Here is a 20,881-nt window from a genome sequence, read left to right as displayed (position 1 = left end):
AGACTCTAGAAAGAGCACAGAGAAGAGCAACAAAGATGATTAGGGGACTGGAGGCTAAAACATATAGGGAACGGTTGCTGGAATTGGGTATGTGTAGTTTAACGAAGAGAAGGGTGAGGGGTGACATGATAGCAGTGTTCCAGTATCTCAGGGGCCGCCACAAAAGAGGGCATCAAATTATTCTCCAAAGCACCAGACAGCAGGACAGGAAACAATGGATGGAAACTGACCAAAGAGAGACGCAACTTAGAATTAAGGAGAAAATTCCTGACAGTGAGGACAATCAGCTAGTGGAACAGCTAGCCTCCAGAAATCATGGATGCTCCATCACTGGAAGTTTTTAAGAAGAGACTGGGCAGTCACTTGTCTGAGATGGTATAGGTTGTCCTGTTTGAGCGGGGGGCTGGACTAGAAGACCTCCAAGGTCCCTTCCAGCTCTATTCTATTCCAAATAATTACTTAATTACTTAGTTCTGGTTAGAGCTTTTATAGGACAAGTAGGAATAACTGCGCTACAGAAAACGATGGAAAATTGAGGCAATTTCTGTACAATAGACGGAGCAACACCAGCACTACTCTGATGCACACCCATGCACAACTATATAAGCACGTCTACGAACTTGTCCAGTGGAAAGACACTAGATTCCTGCCTGAGCAGGGGGTTGGACTAGAAGACCTCCAAGGTCCCTTCCAACTCTATTATTACTATTATAGATTTGGTAGCTGGGTTATACTCGCTCCGTGCGAGGATAAACAGAATTGTCAGGTGGGGGGAAGGAGAGTTAGAGCAAAGCTTTTGCACTTTTGGGCAGCCCGTTCAAAACACAAGTCAGCCCAAACTTCCTGTGGCTAAGCAAGACAGTTGTTAAGTGAGTTTGAACCCCCTTTTACGACCTTATTTTCCACAGTGGTTTGGTGAATCGCCTTGGTTATTAAGTTAGCAACACGGTTGTTAAGTCAATCGAGCTTCCCCCGTGGTCTTTGCGTGTCAGAAGGTGGCAAAAGGGGGATCGCATGACCCTGGGACAGTGCAGTACGAGTCAGTGGCCAAGCGATCACGTGACCATGGGGATGCTGCAGTGGTCGGAAGTGTGAAAAACACTTTTTTCAGTGTCATTGTCATTTTCAGCGGTCACTAAACGATTTTATGTTGAGGAACATCTGCAGAAAGTGTCTGTATAAATGAATTATCTCTGTGGAGAGGATGAAGAAATGGCGTAGGGTTTTCTGCCTGAGCAGGGGGTTGGACTAGATGACCTATAAGGTCCCTTCCAACTTTATTTTATTATTATTATCTTCATCATCATCATCATCATCATCATTATTATCATTATTGTTAAATAGAAATCTTACGCCTCTCCTTGGTTTTTCCTTTTTTGACCCCTACATGGACCAAGAATAGAGTTGGGAATGTGGGACCCTTGACTCTTTCTGAGCTTGGTTATTTTCGTGCAGACGTTTCATTCCCAAACTAGGTAACCTCATCAGTGCTAGAAGAGCGTTGGGGAAAATTGGGAATATTATTATTATTATTATTATTAATTTTATTTGTATACCACCCTTCTCCTGAAGGACTCAGGGCGGTGAACAGGGCAAACATATAAAATACGAAATTACAAAAGTTAAAAAAGAATTAAACGAAATGCCCAAGCAACAACAATAAATTAAATACATTTAAAACAACAATAAAATCCCAACCCATCCCCCATCAGGCCAGGCCGGCTTGTTTGAACAAATAAGTCTTCAGATCGTGTCGGAAGGAGCAAAGGTCGGGCGCCATCCGGAGCTCAACCAGCATATTAGAACCAATGTGGTGTCATTCTTCTTTAGCGATCACTTTTTTACAACATTAGAGAATACATGTAACTCCTGGTTCAACTTTAGGGTTGTTGAGCTTCTCAGTGAAGTTCAGAGCAAGCCCCAATAATGCCATTTATTGATTGATCGGGCTTATTTGCTGCGTTACTTGTCATTGACTCTAAGCGTGAACTGATTGGTGTCACTTGCATTTGACTAGACCTACATCTCCAGAAGTTGGGTTGAAAAGGAAAAAAAAGGCGGGAAAAGTTTAAACTGATGACACTGTAGGTAGAAAAAGTGAAGTTAATGGGTGAGATTAAAAAAAAAATAAAGTAAAATAAGATTTAGTTGTAGAAGGAACTTTGGGATCAGAGAAAAAATGAAAAAATAATGGGGAAGACTGTATTTAAGGAAGAAGATTGTTAGACTGGAAGAGAAATTATTGTTCAGCTGTGTTGATCCTACGTGCTAAAACCCTAAAACCAAATTAGGAAAACACAAGTGTTGGTTTGTTTCATAACATGCTCTATCCAGACTAATATGCTTTTGGTACATTCAGCTTGATATGTACATGCCAAGACCATAATTGTAATCCTATGACACTAATCACATACATAATTCCATTTTAACCTAAACTAGTATGTGATAGAAGCCTTCTCTCAGCCAATTAGTGAAAGTTTCAGGAATTGAAAAAAAATGGCATATTTGTATATCTGCAATAATGGTCATATTTTAATGTATTATTGATCTTCACTTATAACATTAATGAAAATCAGTGGTGAGATGTATTTTATTGTTTAAGCTTCATATTTTCTAACAAAATTAGAGGGTGTATCGTGGTCTGAACTTCAAATGTAGTAAAAAAACATAAAACAGCTGCAAGATAAATTGTTCTTAGAACAGTTAATGTACCAGAGTAGTATGTCTTACTATGTTTGAAATTATGTTTACTCAAATAAAGCAAATTGTGTGTGTGTGTGTGTGTGTGTGTGTGAAATAAAATAGCACACATTATTTTAAAGTAATGGCGGCCAGCTATTTTAACAAATTTGCCAGAAATCCAATGGAACAAATATTGTTATTATAAAACATAATAGTTCCATCCTTAATTTTTTTTCTTATCATATATTTTACAGGAATGGTGATACCAGGCAATCGGATTCTTATAGCTAGGTTGACTGAAATATCATGTACCCCATACACACACACACACACACACACACACACACACACACACACACAAACCTCTGTTGGCAAACACTATTGAAATGCCTTATTAGTATAGAATGAAGCCCTATGGAATAGATTTTCATCTTAGTCCAATTGGTTTGTTTGAAATTAATGGTTGATATTTTGGCTTGCCTGAAATGATGCTAAACGTATTGGTAATTTTTCTTATTTAATGATACAAAAACTCAATCTTTAAAACATGTGTTCTTATTTTACATGCAACAGTAGTCCACGCTATTACAGGACTATTATTTATTTGTTGTTATCCCACCTTTATTTTTTATAAATAAAGCAGCAAACAGGCCTGATATTTCTTTCTCCTCTTATTTTCCTCACAACAACAACCACAATCCTGTGAGGTGAATTGGGCTGAGACAATGTGATTGGCCCAAAGTCACCTAGAGCAGGGGTCTTCAAACTTGGCCCTTTTATGACTTGTGGACTTCAACTCCCAGAATTCCTCAGCCAGCATCCATTTTGTTCGTTAGATTTAAGACAGGGGTCTTCAAACTTGGCCCTTTTATGACTTGTGGACTTCAACTCCCAAAATTCCTCAGCCAGCCTCCATTTTGTTCGTTAGATTTAAGACAGGGGTCTTCAAACTTGGCCCTTTTATGACTTGTGGACTTCAACTCCCAGAATTCCTCAGCCAGCCTCCATTTTGTTTGTTAGATTTAAGACAGGGGTCTTCAAACTTGGCCCTTTTATGACTTGTGGACTTCAACTCCCAGAATTCCTCAGCCAGCCTCCATTTTGTTTGTTAGATTTAAGACAGGGGTCTTCAAACTTGGCCCTTTTATGACTTGTGGACTTCAGCTCCCAGAATCCCTCAGCCAGGTACCTGGCTGAGGAATTCTGGGAGTTGAAGTCCACAAGTCATAAAAGGGCCAAGTTTGAAGACCCCTGACTTAGGTGGTTTTCCTGCCTAAGGTAGGACTGGAACCCGCTGTTTCCTGGTTTGTAGTCTGGTGCCTTAACCATAAAACTCATTATTGCTATAGTCTTAAAAAAAATAAAAGTGCAAAATTTTATCAAGCTATCCTCGTTTTATCCAGCAGCCTGATTTTTCTTAACCAGACTAGAATTATATTTTAATCCTTTTTCAGTAATCTCTTAAGGATGTCTCCATTTCTCTTAAAGATATGGATCTGACTGTAGATATAAATGTGTATTGTGATTTGTTTGACTATGCAAATAAAGTGAACTCTGTTGCTATTAATTTACCCTTTAAAGTTCTAGTTTAAAACTTTTGAATTTAAAAAAAAAACATGTTATCTAGTTATTTGATAAATGGAAGCCAGATATAAAAATTGGGTGCGGTGGGAGGTTGGTAACAACTACGGAGCTAGGCACTTTGGTATAGGACTGTCAATCTGCATTGCAAACCCTTGGAAGATCATGAGATGGCAGCAAAGGGATACTAACATTCTAACTTTCTGCTGCCATCTGTTGTTCATCTAGTATTTTGCAGCTCACATACAGTAGTCTTTTGTAGTTTTTTTAAAAAAAAGTTTACAGCTAAATAAGGCAATATGCCATTTTTTTCTTCGCATTTATAATTTAGCTTGACAGAAGAATCATTAAGATATTGAAACCTTGAACATCATTTTATGGGCCCATTAAAGGTATTGCTTTCCTGTAGACAATCATTTTTGTTCCTTTTTAATGTCCTCCACGGATATCATCATAAAAATAAATGCCAATTAAAAAGAGTAAACTGTAATGTAATTAAAATTCTCTGCCTCCCTCCCTGAAGTGGTCTTAACTTTGAGGATTACTGTATTTCTAATCTGGCAATATATTGGTTTGGGTTTTATGTTCCTTATTCCATACAAGATAAAATTTATCCAAAGCAAATAGCATTTCTTTTTTACTGATTTTAGTTGTTTTCTAAGAATTCTGATAACTTTCTTATGTCTAGTAGTTTAAGAAAAAGAAGGATGAGGGGGGACATGATAACAGCCTTCCAATATCTCAGGGGCTGCCCCAAAGAAGAGGGAGTCAAGCTATTCTCTAAAACATCTGAAGGCAGAACAAGAAACAACGGATGGAAACTGATTAAGGAGAGAAGCAACCTAGAACTAAGGAGAAACTTCCTGACAAGGAGGACAATTAATCCGTGGAACTGCTTGCCTCCAGAAGTTGTGGGTGCTCCAACACTGGAGGTTTTTAAGAAGGGTTTGGACAACTATTTGTCTACAGTGATATAGGATTTCCTGCTTGAGCTGGAGGTTGGACTAGAAGACCTCCAAAGTCCCTTCCAAGTCTGTTATTCTGTTATTCTGATCTTTGTTTCTTTCCATTGTCCTTTTTAATTTTATGGATTTCTCCCTCTCTCAAGCTTTTTACCATATACTTAATAAGAAAGAAGAGCTGAGTTGACTTCTAATTTCTCCATCATTGAGCACACTCCATGCTTATATTCTACGGAAGTGGGTAGAAGTAACCAGACTTACTCAGCCTTAGCTCAAATTGTCTTGGTAACTTGCACCAAATCTTCTTCCTACATAACCTTCTCTTTGTGATAAGGGCTAATAATTTCCGGTTTCCTGCTACAAGCCCTTGGGTAAAATACACTTCCCTTTTTTACAGTCAGTTTTTGGACATTATTGCTGCAGGTTGCCTGTCTCTTAGCTTTTAAACAGTTTCAGCTTAAATTATAGGTCATGCAATATGCTATTTATATGTCTGGAAAGTTAATTTGAGGCTTCTTGTATTTTTCCCTGTACTGCTTGTCCACATCTGGAATCAGGGCAGTTGAACAAATTGGCAAATCTCATAGTTCCAGATGGAGCTATTACTGTTTTTCAGCTTTTACTAGCATAGCTGAATGCTCTACAAAATATATTTATGAAGTGCCACCCTTGTTACCGATAGCTCAGCGTTGTTGGCCCTTAGCAGTGGTATAAATCTGACACTACTGGCTTTATCATTAACGGTGTTGCTGAATTGCTGACTAAATTTAAACCAGTCAGTACTGATTTAAAACTGTATCTCATCTCTCATATATTCTAAATTTAAACCAGTCATTTAAACCTGCATCTCATCTGGCATATAGCAGAGACTATACAGCCAGTGGTTAAAAACTAAGCATTTATTCTTGGATCTCGTAAGAGCCAGTTTGGTGTGGTAGTTAAGCTGCTGTCTTAGAAACCAGGAGACTCTGAGTTCTAGTCTTACCAGGAGATGGTGAGTTCTAGTCCCACCTTAGGCATGAAAGCCAGCTGGGTGACTGGGTCAGTCACCAGGAGATGGTGAGTTCTAGTCCTACCTTAGGCATGAAAGCCAGCTGGGTGACTTTGGGTCAGTCATCAGGAGATGGCGAGTTCTAGTCCCACCTTAGGCATGAAAGCCAGCTGGGTGACTATGGGTCAGTCACCAGGAGATGGTGAGTTCTAGTCCCACCTTAGGCATGAAAGCCAGCTGGGTGACTTTGGGTCAGTCACCAGGAGATGGCGAGTTCTAGTCCCACCTTAGGCATGAAAGCCACCTGGGTGACTGGGTCAGTCACCAGGAGATGGTGAGTTCTAGTCCCACCTTAGGCATGAAAGCCAGCTGGGTGACTTTGGGTCAGTCACTAGGAGATGGTGAGTTCTAGTCCCACCTTAGGCGTGAAAGCCGACTGAATGTCTTTGGGCTAGTTACTCTCTCAGAGATCAGTAAATAAATGATCTTCCATTTTCATTCAGGCTTTGAGGTAAACGAACTTTCTACCTTCCCATTAATGATGGACATCTTCCATGGCGGAGACGAGAAGTCTAGTGTTACTTTGGCCAATACCTGTAACTCATTCACCCACTTTCCCCTTTCTGTGGTTAATTGCCAATAACTAGTTTTAAGGCGGAATTTGAGGGGAGTGGAAGGAATTGATCCAGTTTAAAACTTTGGATCTCGGCACCCACCATTATCCCTGGAAGACCAGCAGGAAGTGGAAGGCAACCGTAAGCCACTTCTGACACCCTACAAAATGAAATTGTTTAGTTTTATCCCGTATCAGGAACCGAAAGTCGTTTTTAACCGTTAGGTCTACATCCCGCCTCCATAACAGTGGTGCTTTGGTTTGAAATGTTTGCAACAATAGTCTGCGATACTTTTAGATGCTCACTTCTATCAGTCCACCAAAATTAGTACGTAGTAGTCCCTCTGCTTATTTTCCCTCACAACAACCCTGTGAGGTGGGTTGGGCTTAGCATCGCTTCACCTCAGCTATACCTAAGGGGAAAAAAATCCATCCTCCGTAATGTATCCTCACTTTTATGAGCATAAAACTTGTATATATTTCAACACCCAAACACCCACACGTTGATCCATTCAGTTTTGGGAGCTCCTCTATGTCTAAAAGATAACGTGGGAAGCAACTGAACAGCTATTCCCAATGTTTTTTTTATGCCGTATAAATTAGCCTTTTTCAGAACTGTATATTTTCTGCGTAAAGTAAAAGTGACTATTTTCCTTTTAGAGACAAGTCGTTCTTGTTGTATAGGGTTGTATCTGCACCTTCGCTGCCATGCTGCTGCCATGGTTTTGCTTTTCTTGAACTATAATCTTTCATTAAAAAAACCAAAACATAACAAATCCACAATTTAAAATAATAATAATGGTAATAATAATAAGAGTTGGAAGGGACCTTAGAGGTCTTCTAGTCCAACCCCCTGCTCAGGCAGGAAACGCTATACCGTTTCAAACGGGTTGTCCAATCTCTTCTTGAAAAAGTCCAGTGTTGGAGCATTCAGAACTTCTGGAGGCAAGCAGTTTCACCGGTTAATTGTCCTCACTGTCAGGAAGTTTCTCCTTAGGTCCAGGTTGCTTCTCTCTTTGGTTAGTTTCCATCCGTTGCTTCTTGTCCTGCCTTCAGGTGCTTTGGAGAATAGCTTGACTCCCTCTTCTTAATGATTGCTAAAATTATAAAATCCATATACACAGTTACTTCTTTAAAACATTGAGAGTTTCAGTCTCTGTTGAATGTTGGTCTTTTCTGGGACTGAGAAGTGTCAAAGAAATGCCTTCTGTGGAAGTGCCAAGGACTTTAGAAGTGCTGCATCAGACAATCCCTGCTCTCCACTATCTATTGAATCATTATTATCTAATGCACATCTCTGATTAAAACAGCGTTTCGTAATTACCGGATTGTTATTAGTCTGGATTTCTGATAAAACTTAACTGAAGTTCTGTTTTGTTTTTAAATAGGTACCTATCAGATGAAGGGATTGAGGCTTGCACAAACTCATCTGAAAAAGTCAACATCAACGATATTATCCTGATTGCACTCAATGTAGGTACAGTTTGCGAACTTTTAAAATTTATAATCAGTTTCGCTGATCATTTATTATTTGGAAATACACCAACTAGCTCTAAAAATGAAAATGTTCTAGGGCCCTAGGCTGGTACTATACAGAGTTATTTTATTTTTCCTTTGACAAATATTTATGTCAAAGGACTGTTTCGTATTGTTTCTGTTTCTACCTTCTGGTCTGTCAAATATTATTTGTAATTAAATATAAAGCTATATTAAGTGAAGAGATACTTCTTAAAGAGGGGAGGAAGGAAGGAAGGAAGGAAGGAAGGAAGGAAGGAAGGAAGGAAGGAAGGAAGGAAGGAAGGAAACGGAAACACAGCCCAAATCTCATTTCTGTGCAGAATTTTTTTTTAGAACTACATATTTAAATTTTTCTTGGTCTTTGTAAAGGATAAAGGTTTAAGTATATATTGGTGTACTGCATTTTCGTCTTCCTGTGGTTAGTAGGATGCAAATAATAGTCTGTTAGATTGCAAGGTGGTTTCTAGATTAGAGACTATAATTTGCCTAGAACAAGGGTCGCGATACGTCGCGACACGTCACATGACAGGGCGAGTTTGACACCCCTGGCCTAGAATGTCAATAATATTAGGATAAAACTGGTTACACTTTAGCTTTACTTGTCTCATATTGGCCTAGATGTTCACGTCAAAAGTGCTGCTGTCTTTATTAGTAGGGAGTGTGGCTGTAGAATGGGGGCAGCTAAGGCTAACACAGTCCGCAGTTTCTCTATTTGTTTAAAATATTTTGTGGAAGCCTTGCCTGCCCAAAACCACAGCAGCAAAAGACAAAATTTGCAGGGCCATCTGCTGACATTCTTGATATCTGGAATATCGGAATATCGACTGTTAAGGGGAGTAAGCGATTAAAAAAATGAATTAGCCAGCGAAACGGAAAAAGAGAAAAGTAGAGGCCGTTTTTGTAAATTCTCTGAATTTTAAGAGAAACAGAACGTATGCAATACAGCAGAGTAAAGATCTTCTGGAGTGAATTTTATTGATACATGCCTAGAAGTGAAAGTGGTGGTTTCATTATAATTAAATCCATTCTTACATAACAGACGAATGAATATTCGTTTTAAAAGCCTGAGTGGTTTGATTGCTTATGAAGAATATAAGAATCACAAGGCTGATGAGAAGTTCGGAATGTGAAACAGACCATTATTTGATAGTGTCAGAAGTGGGAAAAATGGACTGTGAAGGCAAAGAAAGAAGCTTTAAATAAATAAATAAATAAATAAAAGCCTAGCCTAAAGTAAAATTATTGGAAGAAGAGAAAGTCTATTTGAAAAAAAGGTCACAAGATAGATTTCCAAATGCAAAATGGAACAAGGTGACATGGAAGCTGGTAGAACGCAGTAAAATAACTATATTACAACTGACGATAAGTATTTGTGTATATGTAGTTATGTACAAACTGAAGTTTTCTTGGTAAAAGAACCAGGTCTATATATTTTCTACTTTCATATTACTAGCTGTTGCGCATCCCGAATATTGTGTTACCTACTACTTTCTGAATGTTTTCCTTTTAAAAAAATGTTTAGCACTAAAACTTACAAGAATAAAAGTAACTTTTAAAAAAAGTAACGAAAAAAGGTTTGCGTTTTTTTAAAAACCAATGATACACTCAAACAGTTACAATTTTCTGTCCAGCGTGATGCTTACATAGTTGAAAGTGATCTGTTAGGAGAAAAATAATAATTCATTAAACACCAACCAAGTTTGAATCCATTTCTCCTGCACTGTAAGAATTTTTCAAAGCTCTTCATTGTCAATTTTCCATCTAGAGGGATTTCCTAAACTCTTAAAAAACCATGCATCTTACGTGTTTTTAATTGATCGCTGTTTTTCAGTAGCAAATTTGCAGCTAACAGGACAAACTCAATCTATTTCTGTTGTTGTATTGATTTATAAGGCTTTAGAAATAAGGCAATAAACCGTTGCCTTCTTGGTTTACAGATTCAAATTTGATCTGTAAGTTTAGCTGAAGATTTATTTTATCTTTTTTTATTATTATTATAATGCAAGTTTCTTCAGTATTTCTTTCCGTCTATTTTTGAAGGGAATATCCATTATTCAAAGCGTATTCTCAACCAAAGACCCTTAAAACCTTCAGAATTGTTTACTGTCTTGTTTTGACAGAAGACAAGGTCGAAATAAGGGGGATATATTTATTAACTTACTGTCACTATGTGGGAAATTAAAAGAGGGGAAGAGCGGTATCCTAAGGTCCCTTCAAGTTCTTTAGTAGTAGTAGTAGTAGTAGTAGTAGTAGTAGTAGTAGTATTCCTCAGTTCAGAATTATCTGAGGTACTTTGTCCAATAGATCTCCTCGTATGAGCCAGCAGTGTGCTGCAGCTGCCAAAAAAGCCAACACAGTGCTAGGCTGCATTAACAGAGGGATAGAATCAAGATCGCGTGAAGTACTAATACCACTTTACAATGCCTTGGTAAGGCCACACCTGGAATACTGCATCCAGTTTTGGTCACCACGATGTAAAAAAGATGTCGAGACTCTAGAAAGAGTACAGAGAAGAGCAACAAAGATGATTAGGGGGCTGGAGGCTAAAACATATAGGGAACGGTTGCTGGAATTGGGTATGTGTAGTTTAATGAAGAGAAAGGTGAGGGGTGACATGATAGCAGTGTTCCAGTATCTGAGGGGCTGCCACAAAGAAGAGGGAGCCAAGCTATTCTCCAAAGCACCTGAAGGCAGGGCAAGAAGCAACGGATGGAAACTAGTCAAGGAGAGAAGCAACCCAGAACTAAGGAGAAACTTCCCGACATTGAGAACAATTAACCAGTGGAACAACCTGCCTCCAGAGGTGGTGAATGCTCCAACACTGGAGGTTTTTAAGAAGAGACTGGACAGCCACTTGTCTGAAATGGTATAGGGTTTCCTGCCTGAGCAGGGGGTTGGACTAGATGACCTCCAAGGTCCCTTCCAACTTATTATTATTATTAGGAACTAAGGAGAAATTTCCTGACAGTGAAAACAACCAGTGGAACTCCTTGCCTCCAGAAGTGGTGAATGCTCCAACACTGGAGGTTTTTAAGAAGAGACTGGATGGTCATTTGTCTGAAATGATAGGGTTTCCTGCCTGAGCAGGGGGTTGGACTAGATGACCTCCAAGGTCCCTTCCAACTTTATTATTATGTAAATATTATCTTGCTGACCATCTCCCCTTGTTGTTCTTCCTACAGTGTTCTTCCTGTTAGTTGCCGGTTCTGCTTTCTTTGCAGTGTGTTTGCTTACTTTTTAACAGTGAGGTTACAGAGATCTTGGTTTATCAGCCAGCCTATTGCAGATGCTGATTTGGGCTGAGAGACAATGATTGGACTTATTGTCCAATTGTCCATTCCATGCCCACAAGTCTCTTAATCCCAAACCTCAACCACTGCATATACACACGAATCTTCAACTTAACGACTGGTCGTTTAGTGACTGTTTGAAGTCATGGCAGACCCCCCCCCCAAAAAAAAGAGACTTACAAGCCGGTTGTAAAGTTCCAACATCTGCCCACAGGACAGCGTTATTCAGCCACGTGACCACGAATTAATGATGGGATGGGGTTTTTTTTGTTTTTTGTTTGCTTGAAACCAGCTTTTATTTCTGGTTCCCTACAAAAAGCATCCCGTAGCGAACTACAGGTTCCCTTTACAAATCCCCGTTGCTTGCTTTACAACTTCCCAATTCACTTAATAACCCCCAAAGGGGGTTATTACCACAACTTTAACGGCTGTAATTGTGCAGTTCAGTTACGATACTGAACCAAATAGACAGGAGTTGAACGTTTCATTGTCCTTTTAACAGTCAATAATGAATCTTACCAAGATCATGGCATCTGGCCCTCTCAATTCCTGGCAAATAGATGGGGAAGAAATGGAGGTAGTGACAGATTTTATTTTCCTGGGCTCCAAGATCACTGCAGATGGGGACTGTAGCCAACAAATTAAAAGACGCTTGCTCCTGGGGAGGAAAGCCATGGCAAATCTAGACAGCACCCTAAAAAGCAGAGACATCACCCTGCCAACAAAAGTGCGTATAGTCAAGGCTATGGTCTTCCCAGTTGCAATGTATGGCAGTGAAAGCTGGGCCATAAGAAAGGCTGAGCGCCAAAGAATTGAGGCCTTTGAACTATGGTGCTGGAGAAGACTCCTGCGAGTTCCTTGGACTGCAAGGCGATCAAACCGGTCAGTCCTAGAGGAGATCAACCCTGACTGCTCTTTAGAAGGCCAGATCCTGAAGCTAAAACTCAAATACTTTGGCCACCTAATGAGAAGGAAGGACTCACTGGAGAAGAGCCTAATGCTGGGAAAGGTTGAGGGCAAGAGAAGAAGGGGACGACAGAGAATGAGGTGGCTGGATGGAGTCACTGAAGCAGTAGGCGTGAGCTTAAATGGACTCCAGAAGATGGTAGAGGACAGGAAGGCCTGGAGGAATGTTGTCCATAGGGTCGCGATGGGTCGGACACGACTTCGCAGCTAACAACAACAATGAATCTTAACGGACCCAGTCAGGTGGGTGGGTAAGAGAGAACCAGCATTTAAACTGCAAACACCACATGGGTTGTTATTAAAATTAAAGCCACTGTCTGGAGTCGGATGACTTGCTTGATATTAATGGTAACACTCAAACCCTTATCAAAAAGAAAGGCTATCTGCTCATCAGGCGCTTACGGTTGTGTTTTCATTTTTGAAGAGTTGCAAAAATAATAATACTAATGCCGTTTATAAGATCGTGCGGGCGAAAAACAAAATCATAAACCTACGTCGATCCCTGTGGCCTGTTGCCGTTCTTAACGGCAAACGTTGATCTCTCTTCTTTGTCGTCTGTGCCTTTGGAAGCAACGTTAGCATTTAATTTTCTTCTCTTTCTTTCAACTTTAGACAGATTTAAGAGCCATCGGCAAGAAATTTCTCCCCAGTGACATCAACGGCGGAAAAGTAGAAAAGGTAAAAAGATTCCCAGTGCTGTCTTTAGTGGGCTTGTGCAAAAGTTTGAAAAACTGCTTTGCTCAACCTGCCCTTCGGCAAGGTATTCCCATGTAGGTTTTTTTTTAAAGATATCTCTCTGTGTGTGTGTGTGTATGTTTCTTATACAGGGTTACTGTTTTTCTCCGAAGAACAAAAGTTGTAAAAAAACCCACAACTCTGCGGACTGTAAAAATACGATTCAGCCACCAGATGGCTGTATTTGATTAAACTTGAAGGAAAAAAAAATAATGTAGAGTTTTTCAGTGACGGTTTTTCTTTTTTATTGTAGAGTTAAAATAGTTCAGGCTGGTCATTTGTGATCATGGGGCGTATAAAAGGAAGGATTTTATCGTTGGGCATATAAAAGGATTTTCCAACAATGTCCTCAAATGGGTTGCACCAATTTAAAGCTAAAACAAGGAAAACTCTGTTTTTTCCCCCCCTCTGATAGGTATTGTTGGATCGCTTCGGACACTTTAGATTAGGAAGTTCTGCAAATATCTTTTAAAAATCTTAGTTATATGCTTGAAATGTAGGTATGTGGGTTTGATGGTGGTGGTGTTGTTTGGGTTATATTAAAAGTAAGACCTAATGTTTTTTTTTTTAGCTTTAAGTATTAAGATGATTCTCCCTCCTGCCTCCAGCAGAAATAACTTAAGAGTCCAGCCTATCTAACATGAAAAAGCTTCTTTAAACATGTCTTAAAAAAATAGGTATTTGTACGGGTATACCGGTAGTTCCTTGCCTTACAGCCACAGTTGAACCCTGTTGTTAAGTGAGTTTTGACCCATTTTACGACTTTTCTTACCACAGTTGTGTGAATCGCTGCGGTTGTTAAGTATTGACTTTGCTAGTCGCAGAGGTCGCAAAAGGGGATCGCAAAAGACTCAGAACATTGCAGCCCTCATAATTATGAGTCAGTTACCAAGCCTGTGAATTTTGATGTCATGACTATGAGGATACTGCATTGGTTTACGGTTGCTGAGCATATTCTTCAGACTGCAGTAGAAAGTCCCTTCATTTTCAAAGTCTGTTTGTGTCAGGACCCACCCCAAACCACGTCTTAGGAAGACAAAACTCTTGGAGCCAAATCTAGTCCAAAAAGAATCTTTACTATGACATGCTTGGTTGTAGGAATACAAGACAGGACTTATTATTATTCCACGAACTAAACCCTTATAAAGAGTTCCCGGTTTAACCCCCCCTTAACCCCATTTGGTCAGTCCCCCATCATTTACCTCGTATCATCCCTCTCGTGGGGAAAAAGGAACTAAGGACCCTTCATGTTTATTGCTCTCTTCCGTGACACAAGCCAGATGCTAGCCCCCACTTTTGTTTCCCCAATTCAAAAGGCTTCTCTTTTCCTTTGAAATGCCTAATACTGGTTCAATACACATCTGTTTCCTCCTCTTCGGGAGATGGCAGAATCCATGGAATAATGTTTTAAACATACATTTATGAATATGATATAAATGGATTCTGACAGTTTGCTTGTGTCATACAGAGGGACCCTGGCATTTGAAAGCATAAACAACAACATCAAAAAACCAGAATCTCCATGCATTCTCCAATAATTGGACAATTTTTTTTTATCTCCCGCTTAAGAATCGAGAGAGAAATTCAGTAGCGCTTTTTATCTTCCTTAGTGTATTAAAGTGACTAAACTAAAGCATAGAAAACTTCCCTGAAGTGATAACACAGTACACAATTGGGTAGTTGTTTCACAGGGGTGTTTCTGTATCTCCTAGATTGTAATCCTTTCTTTGGGTTTTGGTGAACGTAGAGGCACGAAGCAGAAGCAGATACCTTCTGCCTAAAATGATCCACCAGTGCAGAAGTGTTCAAAATTCCAATTAGTAGGCCAAGAATATCTGGGTACCACCTCACAATGCTCAATTAGAAATGGTAGGCTATTTTTTAGCTCTAAAGCTATAACGCTGGAGCTTTAAGATTAGGTCGGTGACCTTCCTCATAAAACAACTTAAATGCATTACTTGAAATAGTATTGTAAGAACACGCGCGCGCATACACACACACACACACACACACCTCTCAGCCTCTCTGCCCCAGCCAGAAACTCAGCATGCCAGGTCTGTAGAAATGTAGATTTGATAATCCTTTCAGAAAAACTGGAGCCAGGAATCTTGGAGCTGATGGGATTAGAAAGACAAAGATCCCTAGAACCAATAACCCCTCACCCATCCAACACAGGACATAGCCATCAGCCACAGCCCCAGGAAAGCAGGACATGACTTTTAGGATATAATAGGACTAGCCCACCACCATCAGAATACAAAAAGGGCACACTCAGACTCAGGTGTCAAGTTTCCGACGTATGGGCTTTTCAAGTGACTGAGGCATTGTTTACCTTAAAAGTCCTTTATTTAGCCTAATACACCGGCAAATGCTTGCTCGAAGGAAGCTGGAATCGGAAATCTCTGCCCCCTTGCATAATATATTAAACACAATTCTCCACCTTTCTAATTTTGTCATTAATCACATTCTCCAATTAATTTAAAGAATTAGTTTCTCTTCTGTTAGACAACCCACCAAGTTCCTCATCTTCTTTAATTTCATATGGCCTTGAGGTACAATCTTCCTCCTCCCTACTCCCAACCTTAACCCTATCTCTTAAAGTAATACACAAGTTTAACATATGAAATAGCTGCTTCTTCATCTCTTGTCAAGCAAGAACATTCGATGTTAGCAGCGTTGACATCAGGTCAAAGTACATGACACAGGAAATGCAAAGCCTCAGACAGGAACAAGTCCAAACACAAAAGCCCAAGAAGGTATAGAAACCCACCATTCCCAGCAATGTGTGGTCAACTGCCCCAGAGCCACATGCTGCTGTGGTTCAGCTCTTCAATAAACTACAACCTCCTTTCTAACGCAGTCTCCATTTGGTTTATTCCCAGCTTGGACTGGACCCTGATGAAGATTTTTCTTTCAACAGTATGAAAATCCTAACTTTGTAATTATAGTAGGCAAAATATTGTAGGAGATGCCCACGTTGAGCCAGAGGGAGGGGTCAAGAGCGTCATCAGTCTGGCATCCCTTCGCGCCCACAAGGGATCTTAAGTCCAGCCTACCGAGAATCCCGTTGCCTCTTATCTACCGCCTATTTGCTTTGACATATAGTAGCTCAGATTCCTGTAGAGAGCAGAAGCTTGCAATAAAATTTTACATTCTTTTGAACTGCCTGGACTGCCTGATTTTCCCCGCGCTTGACAATTGTGCCCTTACTAGCAAAACAAAACAGCGCCAAAACTGGAGAATGAGTTAGACGAAAGCATTTTCGCCATGCTTACATTTGTGGGTCTCAGTTGGAACAATTTTTATATGGTTTATTTTTCCCCCCCATTGTCTTCACAGCTAGAAGGCCCCTGTGTGCTGCAGATTCAAAAAATCCGCAATATTGCTGCTCCGAAGGACAATGAAGAATCTTCGGTGGCCCCCAGAATGCTACGCTTGCAGATGACCGACGGACACACCAGCTGCACGGCAATAGAGTATACTTACATGTCAAAAATAAGGTAAATGGGGCTTATTTGTGCTTTATGATGACTCCTGCAGCTTTTTACACATCAGATCTTTGCAGTGCCGAAGAGTTACCCCTACCAAACAATTATTTGTCGGTATATACTGCCAAGCCTGACTGCTTATGAAAGTTGAATTTAGGTGCAACATTATCAAAATTAAAGTTTCTCCTTCAGGTTTCTTGGATAGCTCAGCGAGTGTTTATGGTACAGGATAGATAGAATTTGGGCCAGAGAGAGAAAACGTTTATAGGTCAGATTTATTGAGCTGTTTGTTGGAATGAGCTGAAGTTCATTACTGATGTGCTATCAATTTTCACTAAAGCCTGCCGAAGGGAAGTAGCGTTCATAATATTTAATTTGCCTGTTTTTTGAACAAAGACGTTTCCCTACCGTTATTCGTAAGCTGCTTTTTAGGTAAAAGTAGCGGCAGTTGCTGCTAGAGGCAAATCGGTAGTTCGGTAGCTTTATTACCGATAAAATTACAGCTCACGTCTCAGTTTCCAGTTTCCAATTTAATTTTACCGATGCTATGAAAATATACTGCTCAAAAAAATAAAGGGAACAGAAAATAAGACATCTTACTATTAAATACAGTACATTGTGTTGTTTAAGTGTTCCCTTTATTTTTTTGAGCAGTATACTATTAATATATTTACACCCACAGATGAAATAGTTGTTTAAAAAATGGCTTGCAAGCTTCCAACTCTGTTGGGCTTAAAACCCAAAATATTCCTATTCGTTTTACAAAAGAGCTCGGTGTATTTCCCTCGCCCCCTCCCACCCAGTTGTGGGCTACTTTGCATAATAATTTCAAGGACATGAATTGTCCCAGCATCACTAGTAACTGCAGAAAAATAGCTCTGCCTACAGGAATCACTCTGATAAAATTACGCCTATAGAGGTTTGAGTGGTTTAAATTAGGCTTGGGCAAGGGGAAAGGTCCAGACTCTTATTTTTTTGAGATTTAAGTGGGGTTTTAACCTTGTAGGAATTAAGATTATTTTTTTTTGGAAATGATGCATTTTTAGCTGAACTGCACCGCTTTCAGACTACCTGTCAATCATCCCAACTTGGTCAATCAGAAGAGAAAGTGGCTCGAATCCATTGTTAGCCAAAAGTACACTTTACTAGAGCTAAATGGTTGCAGAGATGCAAAGCCGGATCCCTAGATTTTTCGCGCCCAAAGCACTTCTCCCTTAGTCCCAACCACCCCCATTGGTTATCTCAAGTGTCCAATCGGATTGGGTGACAGTCCCTGTCTTTGCAGTTTGGGCGGTGCTGGATTCCATAGTGTGACCTGGGAACCGCTGGGCTGGGGGGAATGGCACGATGGTTAGTTTCAGTTCCTCTCCTACTAACCCCCCCCTTATCTCACCCCACAATTCCCCCCCCCCCCCCGTGTACAGCAGACTGGCAGCAAGCAAAGCATGGCGTAGTGCGGGTGGCAGTCGTAACACCACCTCCCCACCACACCTCCGGAGGCTTTTGTGTTTTTTTTCCCCTCTACAACACCCTGATCATTTACCCACCTATGATCGTATCCTGCAGTAAACAAATTCTGTTTCTGGATATTACTGCGTATTATGGGAAATTTTCTCCCTGGCTTTGTCTGGAGACTTCTCAGAGTTAAGCCTGTCTATTACAGTTTGTAAGTTTGGGCAGTTTTCAGAGAATTTCAGCTTGAAGATGAGAATATGAAGTCAAAAGAAATCCATGATACTTGGGAAGGAGGTATTTCATGAACTCTACTTCCTTTCAATGATGAATAATAATAATAATAATAATAATAATAATAATAATAATAATAATAATAATAATAATAATAATAATAATAACAACAACAAACAACAATAACAACAAACAACAATGATGATAATGATAATGATAATAATGATAATGATAATGATAATGATAATGATAATGATAATAATTAATAATAATAATAATAATAATAATAATAATAATAATAATAATAATAATAATAATAATAATAATAATAATAATAATAATAATAATAATAGCAGCAGCAGCTGCTGCTAAACTAATCCACTGGGCATTGTGTAAAAAGTACGACTTGCCTGTGTCCAAAAAGTCGTGGGAACATAGGGTGGAAAAAGTTGTCGAGAATGAGAGGGTGAAGATCTTGTGGGACTTCCGAATACAGACAGATCGCCATTTGGAACACAACACGCCAGATATCACAGTTGTAGAGAACCGAAGCGTACAGCTGATTGATGTCGCTGTATCAGGAGATGCCAGAGTTGAAGAAAAAGAACTGAAAAAAATTAGGAAATACCGCGACCTGGCCATCGAAACTGTGTGATTATGGATGAAACGTGTAACGGTGACACCCATTGTCATCGGGGCACTGGGAACCATGTCCAAAAACTTTGCAAAATACATCAAGAAATTGCAGCTTCCTGCAATAACTCCAGCAAAGCTACAAAAAACTGTGCTACTCGGAACATCTTACATTTTAAGGAGATACCTGGTGGATACCTAGGATGCTGGCAGCAGCCCGTGTCAACCGTTAGTGCCAGTCAATTTGAGTGTTCAGTTGACTGAGGTTCATGTTTAATGAATAAAAGTTTTATATAATAATAATAATAATAATAATAATAATAATAATAATAATAATAATAATACATTTTAAGGAGATACCTGGTTGATACCTAGGATGCTGGCAGCAACCCGTGTCAACCATTAGTGCCAGTCAGTTTGAGTGTTCAGTTGACTGAGGTTCATGTTTAATGAATAAAAGTTTTAAATCATCATCATCATCATCATCATCATCATCATCATCATCATCATCATCATCTTGTTTTCTGTAGACCTGGCTTTATGGAGGGAGGGCCCATGCTGTAATTCTCAAGGTCATACCGAAGTCATATTACCTAATATCTTATTGCAACTCTGCTAAGATGGCTGCCTCAGTTTAGGAGCTTGTCTGACCTTCTCTGGCATGAAAAGCTAAGTAGGGTCCAGCAGGATTAATAGTTGGATGGGAGCCCCCCCCAACAAAAAACAAACAAAAAAACTTAAATTGTAAACTGAGTTAGAAAGGCATCCTAGAAAAAGGCCGTTCCGAATCCATGCTTTCTAGTTGCCAAGAAAGTTCTTTAGGGTGTTAAAGAGAAGGAAATGTTTTTATTTCTCTGAAGAAATTTTGCTACCGTCTTATACCTTTTGGATTGTGGCTACAGATGCTGTTCTTCTGTTTCCATCATTCGGCGTCATTCTTGCCCAAGTTACCGTCCCCTCGACTAGATCTTTAAAATGATTGAGAGTTGCTTTTCCTCAATATTCTGTCTATTTTGACGGATGTACTCGGCAGCCGAAAATGATAGATGTTTTGTTTTAGATCTTGTGGCTTGAAATCGTGTTTTCGGTTTCCCGGCTTTGACAATGAACAATGGATACAACTCGATGGAAATTGTACAGCAAGCCATGTTTTCAAAGACTGCTGTCAGAAGAAGGACAGAGATGGATTCTGACATTTCCTGCATAAAGCAGTAGTGATGGCCCACATATTTTCCGTGGCTTTCAGCTACCTCGTCAAATACAGACGAGTTATTTTGCTTGCAGAGTGGGCATTATTTTTTTATCAAATCGTTAAAACAACGCAGCGTGGTTTCACCGTGCTATACACAGCCAGTGTTCGAACTAACAGAATAATTCAGACCGTCGCGCTTGAGTCGAATTAGATCAACGTAACTTGAATAATGCCATCTCATCCTAACACTTGTAGATTTATTTATTTTTTTTGTTTTGTTTTTTGCATGTAGTCTGAACACGCCTCCTGGAACAAAAATTAAGCTGCTGGGAATCGTGGAAGTGAAAAATGGCTTTCTCCTTTTGGACGACAGCAACACGGTGGTTCTAGGAGGTGAAGTGGAACATCTGATTGAAAAATGGGAGTTGCAAAGGGTGAGGTAACATGATGCATTTTCCTACCTTAAGCCAAATGTTAGACTCCAGCTATGACTTGTTGGACACATTTAAGGATGTTGTCTTTTTTTTTTTGCTTTGCTTTTTTA

At 39.7% G+C, this 20,881-nt stretch overlaps 1 protein-coding gene across 3 annotated transcripts in view; it reads left to right on the top strand.

The window, feature by feature from the left end:
* Nucleotides 1-20,881, top strand: part of TDRD3 (tudor domain containing 3) — an 87,387-nt gene that overhangs the window by 10,119 nt on the left and 56,387 nt on the right. For all 3 annotated transcript variants that reach the window (XM_081326485.1, XM_081326483.1, XM_081326484.1), the window contains exons 2-5: nt 8,218-8,302; nt 13,216-13,281; nt 16,678-16,838; nt 20,630-20,771. In XM_081326485.1, the coding sequence (XP_081182611.1) occupies nt 8,218-8,302; nt 13,216-13,281; nt 16,678-16,838; nt 20,630-20,771 (454 nt within the window). The remainder of the gene's footprint in view (nt 1-8,217; nt 8,303-13,215; nt 13,282-16,677; nt 16,839-20,629; nt 20,772-20,881) is intronic.

This window comes from Vipera berus, assembly GCF_964194415.1.
Source record: "Vipera berus genome assembly, chromosome: 4".
Taxonomy (NCBI): domain Eukaryota; kingdom Metazoa; phylum Chordata; class Lepidosauria; order Squamata; family Viperidae; genus Vipera; species Vipera berus.
The sequence above is the reverse complement of the archived record's forward strand: the minus strand, read 5'-3'. Positions and strand labels throughout refer to the sequence as shown.